The sequence below is a fragment of the Elephas maximus genome, chromosome 4, assembly GCF_024166365.1.
Source record: "Elephas maximus indicus isolate mEleMax1 chromosome 4, mEleMax1 primary haplotype, whole genome shotgun sequence".
Taxonomy (NCBI): Eukaryota; Metazoa; Chordata; class Mammalia; order Proboscidea; family Elephantidae; genus Elephas; species Elephas maximus.
In genome coordinates this window covers 39,991,323-40,013,040 of record NC_064822.1, presented here as the reverse complement: position 1 = coordinate 40,013,040, position 21,718 = coordinate 39,991,323, and the positions used below count along the sequence as shown (strand labels likewise).

General features: G+C 36.7%; 1 protein-coding gene across 1 annotated transcript in view; it reads right to left on the bottom strand.

Moving 5' to 3' along the window:
* The window catches only part of CUBN (cubilin), a 341,241-nt gene that overhangs the window by 65,636 nt on the left and 253,887 nt on the right, over positions 1–21,718 (bottom strand). The window contains exons 46-56 of the mRNA XM_049881914.1: positions 21,491–21,700; positions 20,703–20,843; positions 19,864–20,045; positions 13,268–13,439; positions 11,939–12,145; positions 9,802–9,951; positions 7,446–7,567; positions 6,694–6,919; positions 4,963–5,150; positions 2,936–3,092; positions 1,046–1,195 (exon numbers count right to left, since the gene is read on the bottom strand). Coding sequence (XP_049737871.1) covers positions 1,046–1,195; positions 2,936–3,092; positions 4,963–5,150; positions 6,694–6,919; positions 7,446–7,567; positions 9,802–9,951; positions 11,939–12,145; positions 13,268–13,439; positions 19,864–20,045; positions 20,703–20,843; positions 21,491–21,700 — 1,905 coding nt within the window. The remainder of the gene's footprint in view (positions 1–1,045; positions 1,196–2,935; positions 3,093–4,962; positions 5,151–6,693; positions 6,920–7,445; positions 7,568–9,801; positions 9,952–11,938; positions 12,146–13,267; positions 13,440–19,863; positions 20,046–20,702; positions 20,844–21,490; positions 21,701–21,718) is intronic.

The following is a 21,718-nucleotide window of genomic DNA, read 5'->3' as shown; positions in this document are numbered from 1 at the left end:
AAAGAAACTTTGATTATACAGCAGTATCTTGACAAATTGACAGACCAACTGCAGTTTTAAAATAGAAAGTGAATTTGTAAAAAAAAAAAAAAAAACTAATATATTTGAAGGGATCTCTCCTCTGAAGTGCCATACCCGTTAAAACCAAACTTGATGCTGTTGAGTCAATTCCAACTCCTAGTGACCCTACAGGATAGAGTAGGACTGCCCCACAGGGTTTCCAAGGCTGTAATTTTTAGGAAAGCAGACTGCCACATCTTTCTCCTGTGGAGTAGGTGGTGGGTTTGAACTACTGACCTTTTGGTTAATAGCCGAGTACTTAACCTCTGTGCCACCAGGGCCCCTTTTTTGAAGTGTCATAGTATCCATTAAACATCAAGTTGTATCTATTGTCATTCACCCTCCAGCCAGCAAATATCTAACACTACTATTCACTTGCTCATTTAACATTATTGAGCAGCTATTTGGACTCAGCAAGACAATTTCTCTTGCTGGTTAGTTTATACTATGCACATGCATGTGGATGTGGGTGTGTGCACATATTGCGTAGAGTGTGAAAGAAAATGAATAAATTTTAAAAAACTTTTTAACATGTAATACACTTTAAACTTATTTTCTTTGGTCCATTTATGTGCTGTTTGTGTTCTTAAAGCTGCTGAATTATTTTTATACTCCCGGATGGAATATATAGAACAGTACAGGTGTTCTTACAATACTGGATGGTTTTTTAATAAAGTTAACAGGTTAAGTGCTAAGGATGCTAACCAAAGGGTCGGTGGTTTGAATCCGCCAGGTGCTCCTTGGAAACTTAATGGGGCAGTTCTACTCCGTCCTATAGGGTCGCTAGGAGTTGGAATCAACTCGAGGGCACTGGGACTGTGCGGGTAGGTCACTATGAGTTAGAATTGACTCCACAGCAATAGGCTTGGTTTGTTTTCTTGGTAACAGATTTTTAATATTTTCTTTATATGGTGATTTTAGGATATCTCTGCCTGCTTGCCCTGTACTAACGACTACTCATTCATATATTAAAGAACATACTTACCTTCCAAATGAAAAGTCACAAAAGTCAAGAGGACCACGGAGTGAGAATCAGCCTCAATGATGTAGGTGCAATTCATATTGTTGTCATAATGCTTCGGGTAGTTTGGAGAAATAATGTAACCTGAAGGATCAGTGAAATTACTTCCACATCCTACAGGGAACAAAAGAGTGTTATCATAGCATTTGTTCTCACATACAGTATCAATTTTACCAGTGAAGGAAAGACTCAAATTTCCTAAGTTCTCTACAGCATAATTCCTTGAGATACTTCAAATGGAAGAAGCAATAACTAAGAGGATGAATCTCTGATTTAAAAATACACATGCAAAATGAGAATATCATATATAGCTTTAGGAAAGGCTATAGAGTTTTATGGGTTAAGTAGTAGAAATTTTACTGCAAATCACTTCATTGTAAGATATTCAAGAAAGGATAAATTAGCAAAGGCTCAGTATAATTCATGTAGATAAAGAAAAAACTAATGAAAAGTGATTAGCACCTGGTCAATACTTGATACATTTCATGTTTTAAAACTGTGTTATTCTTATTATTAGAAAATCATGTTAAATACCCTTGTAATGTGGCCATAAGAATAACAGTTACATAGAAAAAAAAAGTTGAATTTACTGCCATAATCCCAACTCATTAAACTCTCATTTAATGAGAATTCCTCATCTCAGAAATAATGAGAAATATTTTTTTACCACTCAAATGAGATTTGTTATCATATAACCACATCACTCCCTGATCTATCAAGTATGAAAATATCTGTATCCTTCTAAACTAATATTAAAATGCACATTAAAAGAAAAAAAAATTTTTTTTTTGCACATAAAAACACATAAATACACATACCATAAGCAAACCAATGGAAAATCTAAGATTAGGTCTGGGTTGTCCTCTACTGCTTCCTTTACACTACCCTCATTCTTTTATTCTTGTCTAAAATATCTGTTTACTGCATTATTACCCCTAATTCCTCTCATCAAACTTTTTCCTAAACAGTCATTTACAATTAGTGGCTCCTTGATTTAATTCCATCAACCAGCACACACCATTGCTTATCCATCTTGAAAACCACTACGTTTCCCACCAAACTAATTCGTGTTCAGTACCCAGAGAAGTGGACCCATGTACTGACTTAAGAAGCGAAAAATCCTAAAGGAAATGTCTTCCAAAGTTTACAGAGCATGAGAATCATATGTGTGAGAGCTAAAACATGCCAGTTACTAGCCCCCACACATGGAAATTCTGAATTCAGTTGAGTCTGGGATGCAGCCCAATAATCTATGTGTTTTCAAAGCTCCCCAAGTGATTTTAAGGCAGGTAGTGAATGTGCCACATACCAGGCACACTGGTGTCTCCTAGTCACTGGCCTCCTGAGTTCCTGCTGAATGCCTGCCCCACTTGGGGTTTTAGGCTTATTTTTAGACTTTGGCTAGTGGCACTCATAGGACCCCCTGGGTGGTGCAAATTGTTAATGTGCTCAGTTGCTAACCAAATGGCCAGAAGCTGGGTCTACCCAGAGGTGTCTCCGAAGAAAGGCCTAGAGATCTAGTTCCAAAAAAAACAGCGATTGAAAACCTTACAGAGCACAGTGCTACTCTGACACACATGGGGTCACCATTAGCACAGATCCAATGGCAACTGGTTTTTAGCGGCACTCATGTCTTTTATATCATTTACCAATTGACCTACTATTGAATTTAATTCCATTGTCACTGATATTTGAAGTAAGGATTTCGTAACCTGCCCATGCTTTAGGCAACCCTATTCTTCTTCTTCAGCTCCTGGTTCCAGCCATTCCTGGTCCAGCTGTCCCACTGCTCCCCAGGGCTGACTGTGGCAGGTATGAGCTTTCAAGGACTTTTCAGGCTTTAGTGCTACTTACGGCTTACAAAGGATGCAGAGAAGCCCTGAGCTGGAGCCCCCTGAGCCTGGAACACAGCAGTGAATGTGTTTTTCGGTGTGATGATGGGATCAGGGGCCACGTTCCCACAGCCTGTGGCTAACAGAGCTTTGTCAGCCTCCTCAGTTCCTGCCCACACCTGGTAGAGTCATGAACATGATTTAGTGCTTACAGTATTCCCCTGTCAATATTTTAAAGCACTTAGGCTTGAAAATAATGGTACTTGGGTGTATATAGAACTAAACATAATAGTAAACAAAACACAAAAATCCTCAGTGTACTGTAAGAATATTTTTTAAGCTGCTTTTGTATAGCATAGCCCATTCTTGACTCCTCCAAGGAGATTGTGTCCATTTTTATATAGCTGGGCAGTGATTTTTTCAATCACTATTTTGTTTCCTTTGAACTTTGCCTAGTTGACACGATCTAGCTGAGCTTTCGAGATACTGAGGAAGATGCAAAAGCAATACATGCTGCTTTAGCACTTACCATTTGTCTTGGGTGGAGGGCAAAGTTTTTGCTATCAGAGTCTAGTTTTGGTTGTCTTTTGCACAATTTCAGGGTTTATAATTGTGTTTAGCAGGGACGAGTACAGACCAACAGTCTAATGCTACCTTATCTGGACCAGAAATCTCTATCCAAGTCATTTTTAAAATTCTATTTTTACAACTGGGGGACTTGCATGGCTTTAGTTAAGTCTATAGATTTGATGTTGACTTATGCCATAAGAAGAGAGTTCTTTTATTTCGTATAAAAAGCAATTAGTAAGAGTGTGTACTAAAGCATTTTATGAAACAGATCTTATACAGATGTGGAATTTTCATTGAAACAACAGTTAAGAATCGATGAGATATAAAACATAATTCAAGGGTTGATATAAAATATAATAACATCACTGACCAAAAATGCCACTACCACTCATTAGGTGGTTTTATACTCCAAGTACTGAGTGCTTTTTTTTGGTGTTATTACATCATATTAACTCTAATGCTTAAAGCCCTACTAAAGTAGGAATTATTCTCTCCATTTTATAGTTGAGTAATTGGAAGGCTAACCAAAAAATAACCAAACCCAGTGCTGTCGAGTTGATTCCGACTCATAGTGACCCTACAGGACAGAGTAGAACTGCCCCATAGAGTTTCCAAGGAGCGCCTGGCGGATTTGAACTGCCGACCCTTTGGTGAGCAGCCATAGCACTTAACCATTAAGCCACCAGGGTTTCCATTGGAAGCCTAAATGCTTAATTAACCTGCCCAAGAAAAAGCGGGTGGTGAGTAGGAGAGAGATAACTGAAGTCCATTCAGTGTGACTTTAAAGTCAATGCTCTTTCCACTAAAGGGCATAGCCTTTTACAGACATCACATATAAGACGTAAGTATGAAATGAATTTATCATTCATTCGTCATGGTCATAGTCAAGGAAAGTGATGTGTCAGTGCCACAGGAGCCATATAACTTTATAGAAAGACTGCTTTGCTGGCCAGCCAACCAATTTCTACATGGCTCTCTTGTGGCCTTCTCAGCTTGTAGGCTCTTAAGGCCCAAAGTAAAAGCTGGCACTAGCTCCATCACCTGTCTTCTGTAGTTTTTATTGCAGACTTTAAACTTTGCCTTCGAAGGTGCCTTATAGCTCAAGGGGCATTTGTCCTTGAATATCTATTAGAAAATAAAACAAAAACAAACAAAAAAGGACCTACCCTTCTCTCTAGTTTCCACGGGAAGGAACAACTGTAACGTTCTTGAGAATTTAATAAAGTCAGAGAACAATCCCCATAACTGAATTACTTTGCCTGTGTATTAGCAAATGAAAAGTCACGACAGTATACTGACAAGGACGTGTGTTGAGGTTCAGGTGTTAACTCAACATTTGAGTTTTCTCACTTTGTTATCCAAGAAATCCAAGCAGCAAAATTTTCCTTTTCTTGCTTTGAGAGGTAGAGTCATTTCTAGTCTAAATGTTTATGTTCATGAAACCAGTTCAGCTCCACTTAAATAAACAAGGGCACTAACCTTCACAAAACTGTTCTGACACTGTTCGTCACCACTGGGGATTAGGAAGTTGTTGTCAAAGCTGATCTCCAGGTGTTTACTTTCGTGAGTAATGACTGTCCACGAACATCTGCTGTTTTCGGGAAAGTTCTGAGGCCAGTGAGGGGATCTGATTGTACCATTGTCTGAGTGAAGTATTCCACCACAGCCTGAAAAATTATCATCGGAAAACTCATTAATCTGCAAGGAGGAGAATAACCATTTTTAAAATTTAAGACTTCTAGAGAAGGAACATTTCTAAATGTGCGATTTGAGTGTATCTTCCCTGACATGTGAGTCATCGGTCTCTGGGCAGGTACTCAGCCAAGAACTCTCGGTAAATATAAGCTGTCCCAAACTGAGAGGAAACTTCAGCTGTTACGGTTTTGTTACACATATACTGAACTTAACTGAGACCCCGAAATATTACAGTAAAGAGGACAGACTTCTGTCTTCAAACAATTGCAATATTTTACTTCCCTTGAGGTTATACAGTATTTATAGTCTGGCAAGGCCAAATTCCATATTTCATTACCACTGACACATGAGAATACAACTCTATACTCATTTGTAATTTTACTCTAATGTGCTTAGTTAGAGAATATGATTTTGAAGAGGGGAAAATTCTTCCACTAAGCAATTTGGTTCATTTGTATTGAAACTGATTAATGGATGGAAATAAATAACATGGACAGAAAAATTTTGCATTTGCTTATAATATTAAAATATGTATCTACCAGATGACAAAGAAAAACATGAACTCAAAAAAAAAAAGCTAAACAAACAACAACAACAACAACAAAAGAAGTTAAATTAAAGAAAAAAGAGCATTTGTTAAATCTTTTAATTTTTAATGCTCGGAAAACCAGCGGTTCATCTAAAGATCCCCTCTGACTTCAACAGCAGCCAGGGTTTCAATGAGGGAAAGTCTGACTTATTCTACAGAGATTTTTATAATAAATCTGATTCTAATGGTAAGAATTACCCTGTGCAGTATGGCAAGGCTTTACGAAAATCCTGGACAAAGTATCCAATACATATCCTTCTATTTTCTGAGAATTTTCAACAAGTTTACACTTTATATGCACAAAGCTTCTGTTTTCAATCAAGTCTACAATATTTTGATTCCTTATTCACATTTTATAGACAGCATTCATTCTAATACACAAACCTTATCACTTTTCTGCTCTAAACTCTTCAATGGTTCCCCATTGCTCAAGGGATAACATATAAGCCCAGGCTTTTCCTGATGTGGACAACCTTCTTGCCTGCCCTCAGCCCACTTCCCAGCTCTCTGCTTCGAAGGTCCAAATATTTTAAACTACTTGTGATTCTAACACACATATTTTCTACTATTTGTGATTCCTTGGTTGTGCCACGTTCTTTTGCCTATGGAGGTGACCTGGTGAAGTGTTAAGATCAATATTTCTGGGTGCTCCTGACTTTACTTAAATCCTGGCTCTACCAGTTATCAGGTGTGTGATCTGGACAAGTTATCAAGCCATTTATCCTCAGTTTCTGCCCATGCAAAATGCAGAAAATGTGTACTGACATGTCCTTCTTACAGGGTTGCTGTAAGAGATGATATATATAAATATTTAGAATTGAGCCTGACACAGAGTAGGTACTTAATGCATATTTGTTGAATTAGTTAAAAAATTAAATAAATAAATCATTGAAAAAGATGAATGAAGAAAATTTTTTTTTTTTTACCTAAAGTTTGTGTGATCCACGTAGCATAAAATCCACCATGTTGCACCGAATGGTCTGAGTTAAAAATCACCACCAGCTGGTTGGATCCAGACTGGATTATCCTCGGGTTTGAACTCCCACAGTACTGCCCTATTATGGGCGAGCCAGGAGAGCCTCCGTTCCTGACGGTGACTGAGTCCCAAGCACAAGTTGAATGGGGTTCAATATCAAAGTCACTAAATGTAAGCTGGAGGAGGAAAAAAATATGAGGCACTCTGAGTTGTAGCTGAGCTTATCTACCTTGAGGAAGCTATCCTTACAAATCTGTGTCTTAAAATTTTATATACTATTTTTATTTTTGTCTCTTATTTAATTCTTTCCTTCCCTCCCCTGTTTCTTGTTGAAGATTCTCTTGAAAGTTTTAAGATGGGGTACTTCTCCAGGAACAGGAGTCATTAGAGTGCCTGATTCTATCCCCCTGGGCTAGGAGGACAACTCATATTAAGAGCATGAATACACCTCTCTCCTGAACGTGGAATTATCTTCTGTGTATAGCTTCTTCTACGCTTGAAAGAGAGAGCTCAGTCTTCGTTAATGGTAGGCTTGTAGATACAAAGGCATGTATTCTAATGAGAGAATTTTACAAAGAAAATGATGGGATATTGTTTTCTGATTGCAGGTTCAAAGCCTACTCTAATTGCTTGCTTATTAAAGGGACGTAATGTTGTTATTCTATAGCCTCAGAAGCATTTTACCCCATCATTAGAACTCACAGTGATAGTGTGGCCTTGTGGGGCTTCCAGCAACCAAGAACAGTGGGTCAAGCTGTCATAAGAGGCTGGATAGTTGGGGCTTGCAATCGCTCCGCTCTCACCTATCTGTATCCCGCCACAGTCTGAAAATTAGATTTGTAACCCATATAAATAAAGTAAAAGGAAAAATACCTGCAAAGCCAAAGTAGGCAGTACTTAAAGCAGTCATACTCTACGATAAAAATAAATGAATAAATAAAGTTGTATAAAAGCAAAGTAAAAATTGGGCGGAAGATTAGATTAAAAAGAATATCATATTGCTTCTATATAAGGAAGACAGGCTCAAGTTTAATACAAAGAAGAAGGAAGATAATCTGTACCATAAATGGAGAAGAATTAGACATGTGTATAGCTGACAGGGAAACCCTGGTGGCATAGTGGTTAAGTAATACGACTGCTAACCAAGAGGTTGGCAGTTAGAATCCGCCAGGCCCTCCTTGGAAACTCTATGGGGCAATTCTACCCTGTCCTATAGGGTCAGTATGAGTCTGAATCCACTCGACAGCACTGGGTTTTTACTGGGTTATAGCTGACAGTAAATGCAGTAGGGACAAAGTAAATAACACTACCTTTCTTGAAAGGAATCAGGCCTTTGAAAAAAAAATATAACTTTGAAGGATATGATCAATACAATAATTAGAAATTTTGTTGTTTGATATTAAGCACATAAATTCATAAATCAGCTATCAAATTATATACGAGCATACAAGTTGAAAAGCTGATATATTTCTAAAGCATAGTATGGTCTGATGTTTAACACAAATAATACTGTGTCCTGAGGCCTGACTCTTTTCTTTCGATCTGATAATTAAATATAACTGCCAAGATGGCTGAATGAGTAGACATCAGTCAATCTCCTTCCTCCCAGCAACCCTTTGGTTATAACATAAAGAAATCTTAGACACAACTATAACAAAAACATGTGTTAATATATAGCCAAATTCAATGGAAAGAAAATGGGATCTCTAAAATTCATAAGCAATAAAACCCAAACCCATTGTCACTGAGTCGATTCCAACTCACAGTGACCTTATATAGTGACGCTATAGGACAGAATTGAATTGCTCAAAGGATTTCCAAGGCTGTAATCTTCATGGCAGCAGACTGCCACATCTCTCTCCCACTGAGCAGCTGGTGGGTTTGAACCACCAACCTTTCAGTTAGCAGCTGAGCACTTAACCACTGCACCACCAGGGCGCCTTTCATAAGCAGTAAGGGAACTCAGATTTACAGTGATAATCTCATACTGAAAGTGTGGCAGTCAGAGAAGATATAGGACTAAGATATGGATGCTAGGGATTGGCATGTGAGATTTTAATGACCAGGAAGGAGGAGAACATGGCTTTGCACACCGACAAAATGAAAGACTGGAACTAAGACTTTTACATAAAGCTGGGAAATGAAAAGGACTGCTATGCCCATGAAAAGGAATTAGAAAAACTACTGGCCTAGGGAAGCAGCAAGAATCAGTGCTGCCCATCTTGGGTTGAAATTTCAGGTACAGATTCTGAATGCCACAGGTGTAAATCCAACATAAACCATTAGCAAACAATATCCAATAAAACGTACAAGCACATATCATGATAAAGACAGTTTTATTCTGGAAATGCAAGAATGGTTTAACAAGAGAAAAATCTTTTAATATAATTCACTACGTTAATATATTAAAAAGAGAAAAAAATAAGATCATCTCAACAGATGCATAAAAATCATTTTATGAAATCGAATACCCATTTATGATTTTAAAAAACCTTTTTTTTGTACACTAAGAATTAAAGAGACTTTCTTTAATCTGATCAGGGGTATTTTATTGAAAACCTAAGGAAATTAATATAATTAACAATGAAATGTCATACATCCTCATTAAGGTCAGAAACAAGGTGCTATCATTACTTCTGTTCAATATTATGATAGGCTTAGCCAGATAATTCAGAAAAGAGAAAGAAGTGAAGTATTAGGATTGAAAGACAAAAAGTACTATCATTAACAGAAGAGATGACTGTCTACAGAAACAGCAAAGAGAATCTACAGACACAAAGTTAAGACTAGTAAGAGTGCAGCAAGTTCTCTGGATGAAAGATTAATATATAAAAATAAAAAGGTTCCTAGTTGCTGGCAATCATCAATTAGAAAATCTGGTTGGCACTGGCAAAACAAAACAAATAGCTACCTAGAAATAAACCTAATAAAATCTGTGTAAGATCTTTATGGAAAAAAAAAACAAAAAACATATATATATATATATATATAAAATTTGACTGAAGTTTTTCATCTACTACTTTATCATCAGTGTTTCAGAGCTTAACCATAGTCTTACCTGTAAAGGAATACTCTGCATGGAATCCAATATGTTCTACTTGCCGATTGGTGACAAAGTGTATCCAGACCTGAGGGTAAGGTATGACTAATGGCATTGTAGGTCTTGAATGTCCACAAAGTCTCCATATCAGTGGTCCATCAGCATTTCCTAAGCAAAATAACATACCAAGTACCATTATTATATAGCCTTTGAAACCACTTGTCTATTATTTATTAAATACACTTAATATAGTTAAAATACTTAAATAAATACATGTATTAAATTATATAAGACATAATATGGAGCCCAGGTGGCATAGTGATTAAGAACTCAGCTGCTCCTTGGAAAACCTGTGGGGCAAGTTCTTCTTTGTCCTATAGCGTCACTGTGAGTTGCAATCAACTTGGTGGCAACAGGTTTTTTTGTTTTTTAACATATATATTATACTATATATTATATATAACATATGTTTAAAAAAATTAAAAAATTTACAGTGTTTATCGACATGTATTTAAATCATGATTTAGTAGGAGACATTTCACAAAGTTTCTCTCCACCTTTGTCAATTGCAAAAGAAAAAGTTCTTTCAACAGGTTAAAAATCTCATACTTTTTTTGGTGTAGATTTCTCTCTAACATAAGTGTCATTTTGTTCCAGTTGGTGCTTTCATAATTATTTTAGCACTTCTAAATAGTGATAGAACTTATTAAAAATAACAAATTTTTAGATGGGCCTCCTTTAGGGCATAAGAGGTATTATACCAACAGTGATAAAATATATCATCAAGAAAAAAGTGATAATTACCTAGATTTTTAAAGATTTCTTCATTGTATTTAATCAACTGAAAGGAAAGAATAGCAGACCAAGAACTGTCAGGATGGAGCTGAGTCTTTTTATGAAGATTACTTCTAACAGTACTTTGATTAACATTTATAGCACACCTACAAGTTCCCATTTGTCTGTTCTCTGTTTATACTTTCAGACCAAAATTACTGACCTTACAAATCAATGAAATAAAGTATTTGAAGTGCCTCTAAGACTGAGAAGATAAAGAGAAGACTGCATTTAACTGACTGGAATTTGTACATAACTACTCTGTTTGATTCTATAAGCCAGCGGTTTTGAAACAGGTGGACATGCTGAGGGTTTATCAGAATCACATGGAGAACATTTTCAAACTACGTCTATTCCCCTCATAAGTCTTGTCTAGACTACTCCGGGAAGCCAGGATAATTCTCCTTCTGAGAATTATTGGTCTATGACTACACGAATTCTCCTCGAAAATTCTGTCTCCCATGTTCTCAAAGAAGTGATTTCTGTAGTTGCCCCAGAACATTCTCACCAGCTAGCTACTTTAGCTTCTGAGGCTTTCACCCTCCTTTTCTTTAAAATCTGGGATAATATGAAATTCAGTAGACATTTGACAGTACTGATGATCTATGATATTATTTCCACCCTATGCTTACTTATTTATCTACAGGGAAAGAGCATGTTAATGTAATGGTGGGAGCAATACGATAGACTATCTGATAGGCAGTCAAGATGCCTTGACTGTGGGAAAAAAACTAAAACTGATTCATTTTTTATGAATGTAGATTTTTCCAAATTCTTATGAGAATTATGGTTTACCAAGTACATCTCAATTCTTTTCTATCATGAAAACTTGACTGCTTTGGGGAAAATTGCCTACATAATTTCCATGTGCTTCTCCATCTGGTACACTACAAAACTTCCTTGGACTTCTAAGGCCTAAGTAGGATTCCACAGCCTCTTTGTGAATCCTATAAGTATAGGAAACTGCTGGTACCTTCTGATTATGCTAAGTTCCAGTCTCCTGGGAAAGGAGTCTTGAGTAGTAGAAGATAGCTGAAGGGCACCACGTGAACTCATTATGAAGGTAGAGGCAAGTGGAAACCTCTCATGGGTAAATCTCACGTACCGTGAAACCAATCAATTGAGACATAGGATCCAGTTGTAAACACTGATTCACCTCACATACTGTTCATCAGAGCATGTCTTCCTCATCTCAGCACAGAATTACAACTTTGTTTGAACAAAGTTCTTTGGATCTTATGTATTTATACAAAAGCTATTTGACTTTCTTCATTGTTTGTGGCCTACAGGCACAAGAAGAATATTCCTTAATTGAACTCACCCACTCGAAACTCAAGGACATCAAATTGACAGTCTTGGTGACTTTCCAGGTAAAAACTCTCAAAATGAATGTAAATGGATGAATTTCCCTGATTTGGATTACTGAGACTCCATTCACAGTTTAGGTTTCTGGAGTAGTTACTGACTCCATTATAGCCAGGAGAAGTAAAGTTTCCTCCAGCGAAATTTGTAAGGGACCCGCCACACACTTAAAAAAAAAAAAGAAGAAGAAGAAAAGGCAACAGAGAAAATAGTAAGATTCTTGCTGTAACAGAAAACAGAAGATACAAGAAATACAAGAACAATAACTAAAATAACATCACCAATGTCATTGGTTTGATTTGTTTCTCTAGATGAAGCCAGTGTTGTGGTTAAAAGGCTAACTCACGCATGTAAACTACGGAAGAAGTTTCTGTGAGTTTACAAAGGAAAGGTGTAAAAAAAAAGAACGGCTTCTTTATTCCCCCTGTCAATGCAGATTAAGCAGGTGGGGTTTGGCTGTGCATCATTATTTCCTATTTAGGCCTATTATTCATTGGTATTTAATTTAGAGAAATACCCAATATAATGGCTGTAGGTCTTAATGGCCTCTGATTAGAAATTCTCCACTCAACCCAAAAATTTAATTGGATCAAACAGAGAATATGATAACACTGGAGTGCCAACGAATTTGCCCCTTTTAACAAGAGAACAAATGCTCCTTTTATCAATGAAACTTCATTTAAAAAATATATATATTCAGTTCCACTATTCCTACATTTAAAAACCATTAGATAATAGCACCCACCAATCCAGAAAGTAAAGGGGTATTTACAATCAGAAGCCACATCTAGCTTAATTTAAAAATTCTCTATGCCAAATGTGAAACCCCTTCGCCCATTAATTTCCTATAGATGAATGATTAAGAAACAGTGAAATCTTTCTTTGATTAAAATAGTTACTCTCTGGGACTAAGGTGCTCTCTAAGAGGTAAATGGTCTCTTTCAGCACAAAAGAATCCACCAGGAACTACAGGAAAAAAAAAAAAAAAACACAGCCAACTATAATGGCAACATTGCATGGAATTGAACTAGGAAGCTCATCCGATAGTACTTTTTTTTTAAGTTTTTAATTCACAGTAGCAGTTTTCTTTCTGAAACCCCAATTTTTGTTTTCCTGTCTGGGTTGGGTTTTCCATCTGGTTATATACATTTGTCTTATATAGAAAACCCCAGGTACAATGTTTATCACTAAAGGGAAAATGGGAAGCTCTGGTGCTGCTGGCAGTAGTTGTAGGGCATCTTTAATGCATCGGATTAAAATAAGGTATATTTATAGCATCCTCCCTTACCTGCGTCTTCACTGGATGTGTAGGAAGCAATGAAACCTCCATATGGTCTGGACCCATCAGTGAAAAAAACGACTTTCATTGTGTTTCCTGAAGATTTTATCTGGTCGCTTACATTCACACTACTACACAGTTCCTCTAGTTGGGGAGAGTTACTTCTGATACCATTGAATACCTGTTGGAAAAATCGTTTAAGCTTTAGACACAGAGTCCATTTTACTAAATATTTCCTAGGAGGTGATATTCTCAGCCCAGACCCACTTCTTTCTAAGGAAACCCTGAGCTAAAATGAATTACTTAACAACCTAGGCTCCTATCCCAGGGCTACAAGCCACTAAGTTACTCTGAGCACATTGTGTGGCCTCAGGGTCATTTCACTAAAATGAAAGTATTGCAGTAATACCCTTCTGCCACACAGTGACAAATGAAAAACTGCTGTATTCTTTGCAACTGGAAAACGTGTTCTAAATGTAAAGGAGATATTCCAATATGCTTACATTTTCATTTCACAAAGTTCACTGACAGGCAGTTTTTCTTAACAATGCATTAGGACCTTTGATAGTTAGAAAGAAGGCTTAAATGCTGGTCTCTGATAATTTAAGTACATAATAATTCAAGTATTCCAAAATAGCTTGAAAAGTAATTTTAAAAAATCAATCTCATTATAAATATAATAGTTATTGCCTAATTATTTATGAGTTCAAAACAATTTTCCTACCAATTTACATTTTTACGAAATGGACTAGAGTATTGTTAACTCCAAAATATTAAACAGCAACTCTAGTTATGCACATAATTATAATAATTGGCAAGGTATTATTCTACTGCTGTACAAAACCAAGGTGAATTTTTAACACACCTCATTTTTTACAGTTAAAAAAAATCCAGGAGTAACTAAATAAATATTGATTGATATTCCTGTTTCTGAAAGGGATTTGAATCTCTCACAATAGGAGATAATCACTCAGACTGCACCACAAAGATCTATGCTCAAGGGGAGTGGAGTAAATAACAAAAGATACAAGCTTTTTTTAGTTACTATATGATTGATCATTAAACTTAACCCTGTGGGGACTTCTGGTTTAAAGTATCTCCTAACACACAGTCCAGACACAGCATTTCCTGTCCTGTACTGAGCTCTGACAAAATGCCAAACTGTGTTTATCATCCCACTCAGACTACCTCATCCATCAGCACAACCCTCTTGGGCATATAATACTATTTCTGTTTTCCAAAGTAAGACACTAGAGTTCAGGAAGATTATTTTTTTAAATAATCTTTTTATAATCAACTTCCCCAAGTTATAGGGCTAGTAATAGAACTGGGATTCACCACCACCAACTGCTCTGACAGGGATGACAATGGGGGGCCCAGACAGCTGGAGAAAATGTAGAACAAAATTCAAACTCACAAAAAAAGACCAGGCTTACTGGTCTGATAGAGACTGGAGAAACCCCAAGAGTATGGCCCTCAGACAACCTTTTAACTTAGTACTGAAGTCACTCTTGAGGTTTGCCCTTCAGCCAAAGATTAGACAGGTTATGAAACAAACAATAGCACATGTAGTTCAACCATGTATAAGAGACTAAATGGGCTAACACCAGCATAACAAGGACTAGAAGGCAGGAGGGGACAGGAAAGCTGTACTAATGGAAATAGGGAACCCAAGGTAGAGAAGAGGAGAGGGTTGACACATCGCGGAGTTGGCAACCAATGTCACAAAACAATATGTGTATTAATTGTTTAATGAGAAACTAATTTGCTTTATAAACCTTCATCTAAAGCACAATAAAAAAAATCGTATATATAAAAAAAAAGAATTGGGATTCATATCATTCCTCTGATTCCAATCCATGAAACAACGCAAAAAGAAACAGAAAACAAGAAATATTTCAATGACACTGAAAATAGGAATGGGGAGCACATGGCCAGATTTGAAAGGGTTTACTAGTAACTACAACCCAAAGAAACCCATTGCCTTCAAGTTGATTCCAACTCACAGCGACCCTATAGGACACAGTAGAACTGCTCAAAAGGGTTTCCAAGGAGCAGCTGGTGGATTCACACTGCCAACCTTTTGGTTAGCAGCCAAACACTTCACTGTGCTGCCAGTAACTACAAAACTAATGGAAAATATTGGAAACATAATCAATGGCCTTTGTCCCTGTTCTTATGTCTGCCCCCAGCTTAGAATCACAAGGACTAAAAATTGTGCAGTCATTCATTTATCACATGGAGTTCTGCTTTTAGAAACAATCACAGTGCTATTTCTACTCTCATCCTCCACTCTCTTTTGTATTCAAAACTACAAGTCCCAAAAAAAAAGAGGGTAGAAAGCAGGCATATGAGACTCAGAACAGGCTCTAAAATATTCTATAAGCAGTGAAAAAAAGTCAGACACAGTTTTTGTCATAGTGTACACCGAGTAGTATAGTTTTTTGTCTTCTTCATTCATGCAATGAGTCAGATAGATAGCTAGGCCTGACGGAATTTTATGCTCAGTCCAGCTAGATAAGGGATTAGATTAGAAGCAGTGCACTTACAGCTGCCCTTGTTCCACCTGAAGATTTTAGAAAAGTTATTTTTTTCTTGTTTGTTTTTTACAAGTTTGCAAGTAAAGGATGGACCAACAGCAATCCACATAGCTTTGTTCAGAGCAGAGTGAAAAGGAAACAAAACTAACTTGGAATCTATGAACAGATTTCAGAGAAAAGGAACGTGGACATAATTTAAAGATTCAGAATAAGAAATTAACCCTGAAGCTTATTCCTTACTTCAGTTCTTGATTTTTCCAAGAAAAAAGACCTTTAGATATGACATTTGCAGGTTCCCCAAATAAATGGTCGCCACTCATGAAGCCCAGAGGTTGATAAGCCCCAGGCATGCACACAAAGCTGCTGTCTTAGTTATCTAGTGGATGGTTTTAACAAAGAGAAATTTATTCTCTCACAGTCTAGGAGGCTAGAAGTCCAAATTCAGGGTGCCTGCTCCAAGAGAAAGCTTTCTCTGTCAGCTCTGGGGGAGGTCCTTGTCATCAATCTTCCCCTCATTGAGGAGCTTCTCAGCGCAGGATCCCCAGATTCAAAGGACATGCTATTCTCCTGGCTTTTATTTCTTGGTGGTATGAGGTCCCCCTTCTCTGATGGATTCTCTCTTTTATATATTAAAAGAGATGGACTTAAAACACAACCTAATCTTGTATATTGAGCCCTGACCCATTAGGATAACTGCCTCTAATCCTGCCTCATTAACATCACAGAGGTCAGATTTACAACACATAGGAAAATCACATCCGATCACAAAATGATGGACTACCACGCAATACCGGGAAACATAACCTAGCCAAGTTGACACACATTTTGGGGGGACGCGATTCAATCCATGACAGCTGCCAATCAGCTTTTTAGTATTTCAGTCTTAGATGTAAATGACTATCCAAGAACTTTCAGGGAAATGTCTAATGGAAAAAGCAGAGACCAAAATAAATAGATAACAGAAATATGAAAGAAATTGACCACAAAAGAAGCAACTGGAAACTTCAAAGTTATGACTAATATATTCAAAGATACAAAAGAAGATATTCTACCCATAAAATATGAATGGAATGCTATATGGGTAGAATATTTATAGAATAAGAAGGGGCTTTTTTTGGAAACTAAAAATAAAATATTTTTAAAGATATAAGAGAAAAATCATAAGCTAAAATTTAAAAGTTTTCTTTAGAGGAGAAAGACAAAGACTAAAAATGAAAAAAAAAAAGGAAAATTTGAGGATCAAAACAGGACCTCTAATATTCCATCAAAAGGAATTTCAGAAATAGAATATAGGAAAGGAAATTACAAAAACATAATACAAGAAAATATCTCAGACTTAAGGATGTGAGATTCCCCACTGAAGAGACCAAGGAGTACCCAGGACAATGGGTGAAAATAGACCAACACAAAAACACATCCTTGAGACATTTTAGAGAACCAGTGATAAGAACACGATCCTAAATCTTACAGAGTAAAACAAAGACAGAGTAAAACATACTCAAGACAAAAGATAAGGAATCATGCTGAAAATAACATTAAACCCATTGCCATTGAGTCAATTCTGACTCATAGTGACCCTAGAGAACAGAGTAGAACTGTCCCATAGGGTTTCCAAGGAGTGGCTTGTGAATTTGAATTGCTGACCTTTTTTAGTCTTAACCACTGCCCAACCAGGGCTATGTAACAACACTGAAAACTGAGAAATTAATGTCTTAAAAATTCAGAGGGATAATGTCTTCACCTCAGACCTCTGTATTCAGTCAAAATACCAACAAATAATGAGGGTAAAATAACATAATTTCAAGTATACATATTCTCAAAAAATTTGACCCATGTCCACTTGCTTAGGGAGCTACAAGAGCATAAGTCTCACCAAGAAGAGTAAATTAACCGACAGTGGTATCAGAAAGCCAAGTATCCAGTCCAGGAGAGGGATGAAAGGAGTTCCAAATTTGATGGTGAAGGGAAATCCTAAAATGACAGCTGGCATCAGGCTTGAAGGTGATGGACAAAGGCTCAAGGAAGGATATTGCTAAGGAAAATAAATGGAACTGATAGGTGTGCTTGATTATATAAGGTGAAGTTGTACACTTTGGGTGGAAGGTGTGAGGAAGAATTAGCGATAAATGCATAGAAAACTAAGAATATGTGAAAATGACACAATTATTATTTGTTGGAAAAACAAAAGCGAATGTTACCATGGTACACTACTGACTTAGTTGCGAAGGATGTTTACACAATCACAATAATGTAAACACTAAATAACAATTTAAACAAAGCCTGTGGCATAAGTACTTTGTGAAGAAGTTGGGGAAAATGGTGAACTATGAACATTCCTATGTATTTTTGTGGTGCCACAGGGGGTAGTTTGTGAAGAGAGCTAAATCCTCATGTCCTGTAGCAAGATGTTGATGAATAATGTATAGGAAATAAGAATATTATTTCAAAATAATGACAAATATCAGAAGAAAGTGTTAAAAGAGTTCAAAGTGAATGCCTTTGGCATCTAGAATTCAGGGATGGGGAGAAGGTATGTAAGACTGGGTTCTGATTTTGTTGTGGCTGCTATAAATTTTATTTTATTATTTGACTTCTAAAACTATGCACATTTCATATTATCTTTCCTGTAGAGCATGTAAATATTCTGCTGCTAAAATTCCTAATAATCATTATATTCAATATAAACTCAACTATGTAAGCAATTTCAAAGGAAAAAAATAACTGTTTATACATCAAAATTTTAATAATGAGTGTATAGAATTTCAAGTATTTTTCTATTTTCTGAACTCTCCATATTGCATGTTCAGTAAGCATTCACTATATATATATAGGATCATAAAAGTAGACTAAAATGAGTATACAAATGCATTTACACCAATGATTACAACTATACCTCCTCCACACTTACCAACTGTCTCGTAAACTGACATTTCAAATTTATGACAGTAGTAAAAAATCTACTATCTGACAATCTTGTGCATTAACAATGTATGTCTGGCAGTAACAAATGCTGAGGTGTGAGGCGAGAGTAATGCTGGCTTTGATGGTTAAGGTTTGTGTGTCAAGTTGGCTGGGCCATGATTCTCAGTGGCTTGGCAGTTCTGTAATGATATAACTTGGCAGTTATGTAATGATATAATTTGGCAGTTATGTAATGATATAATTTTGCAGTTATGTAATGATGTAGTTGTCCTCCATTTTGTGGTCTGATGCGATCATTCTCAACTTTTGTATAACGTTGATTTCCCATGACAACCTGGTCTTTGGAAACTAACCACATCAATAAGTGATGAGAGGGTATACATAAAATTATGCATTGTCAAGAAAAAGTAAGGAAATGCATCAAAATATGGTATAATGGGAATAATTAGTTGTTTAATTACTTCCTCCTTGTCTACATATTCATTCAATAATATATATTAAAAAAAGCTCCTTTAAAATAAACAAGCTTAGTCCAAAGTTTCCTGGCTCTCAAATAAAAGGAAACACACTAGGTTCCATAGTTTCTAGTATTAGATAAAAGACAAAGTGTGTTCATGTGTGTTAACAGTATATTTTCACAATTATGGACCTCATTTTCTTTATTTAGCTAAGATAAGCTAAGAATACTAAGGGCACATCTCACATTATTTGAGTCTGAAAACATGGAAGGCAAGCAACCAACGTCTCCCATGAAGAATCCCTCAGTATCCCTGACAGAGAACAATAACTAAGCAAGAGGACTATCTACCTGCTTAAAATTTTCAGTGGCGGCTTGTGCTTGACTCTGGTCCAGTTCAGTTATGTGCTATTCCATGGCTTTGCCTTTCTCCCTCTACCCAGTTTTGGCATATGCAATGATCATTTGCTTTCAGAATTTATAATAACAATTGATAGACTTCTTAAACCTGCTTTCAAAATTATTTTAGCAGTTTATTGCGATTTTGTTCGATCTGAAAGACGTAGAATTTGAGATACAGTTGCATGGATGGAAATATCCCTGACCTAGTTTTCTGACTATGATTTATGGATCAATAAACTGCTTAAACAATGGATATAATTCCCCCAAGTGCACAGAACTCTTACTGTCACATGCTCGTTGCTGCAGGACGGATGAGCTTCCAGCCTCAGGTTGTTAAAAGTTAGAGTGATCCGCCTTCCTTCCTGCACAGCAATTTTCCACTCACAGATCCTGCTGTGAGGATTTGGGTTCGGGTAGTTGGGAGAAGTAAATGTTCCAGTAGGACCCTGGAGATCCCCACCACACTCTGAAGGGGGAAAAAAATCATGAAAAATTCCAACCAAATCAAAATGAGCCCATCTATTATACGGAACGCTCTCAAAATTAAAGTTTTGGTTTTCTGTTTTTATTATTCTGCAGATAAAATCATTGCTCCTATTTATTTACTACTCTGTGTACCTGAGGACTTTTTAGAGAACATTTGTGTTTATTTCCTGTCTCTATTCATCTTTGCACCCATGAATGATAGCTACTGACAGTATTTTAATTATCATCATGTCCTAAGAAATATGAAAGACCAATCTTTATAGCCGGGGGTGGGGGGAGGCTAAAATAATCACCTGATTTTTTGAGGCAAAATATTTATTTCATCTAAATTTGACAGGGTGTTTGGAAATACAATTCTGAAAAAACTATAGGGCCCATGGACTGGCTTTCTTAAGATGGGTATTGCCAAAAAACTCTCATCCCTCATGACACCTCTCATTGTGCTAGTTACTTTTCTTTGATTACAATTTATGACAATAATTTCTCATTTACTGGTGTGACCAATTGATTAATGTCTGTGTTTTCACTAAACATATTTGGTTCTTCTTCCTACTATTCTAACACTGGTGCCTAGCAGAGTATCTATCCAATACAGGTACTAAATAATTTTTTTTTTTACATGAATCAATGAACTTACCATCCATGCTAGATTCAAACCGCAATCTGAATCCTGAGGCAGTAAGAGAGCCATCTGTGACAAACTTGACCAAAGCAACATTGCCAGAAGTGTCAATGCTGTCAGGAATGGTGTTTCCACAGAATCTGCCCAATACATGCCCTGTGGGAATTAAATCACTAAGTAAGTATATGTTCGGGTGATCAATTTAACCTCTCTTGAGGTGTTCTATACTTTATGGAGAAAATAATAAAACACAGACCCTTCCCATGAAGAAATGGTAAGCTCTGTCAAGAAAAGCAAGACAATATGAATAAAAATAAACATTTTCATATACATGAAGAAGTGTAACAAAACTACAACCAATTAGGAGAAAGGCATCTAAGTACAATGACAAAGCCTTGCTCATTTGGCTAAGGAAATAATCTGAGACAACAGAGTGACAAATGTCCATCATGTTATTGCTAGAGTACATTACCCTTTCCTCTCCTTACCTTACCTTCTAGAGTACCTGTAATTGTATATGGCACTGGAGGGACCAGTGTGAAGAGAATGACTTCCCAATTCAGTGCTTTAACAATGTGGTCTCCAGAATAAGCTATATATAGACCCCCCAGGGCTACGGCCACCAATTGTTTATGGGTAGCAATCAAGGGCAAGAAGAGCTGGTGCTACCCAGAGCTTATTGGTCTGTACTTCTCTACAGAATCGACATGCCTTTGCCTTTCTTGGAAGTTAGGAAATTTCAGGGGCTGCATGAGTACATGTGAAAATAAGCACTTCCAAAAGAGAGCAAACATTTCACTGACCAGAGATATGGTTTTCCCAGATCTCCACAAAGTCTTTTTCACAGTTGGAGGAATTCTGAAGGTTAAAGTCTTCAAAATAGATGGTGAAATAGTGTCCTGAGAGACCCTGGAGATGCCACTCACAGAATAAATTGTCTCTATAAGGAAGTGTTGGATATCCAATGCTTTCAATGATGCCACTTTGCCCAGTCACTGTTCCTCCACACAAGGCTGCAAAAAAAAAAAAAA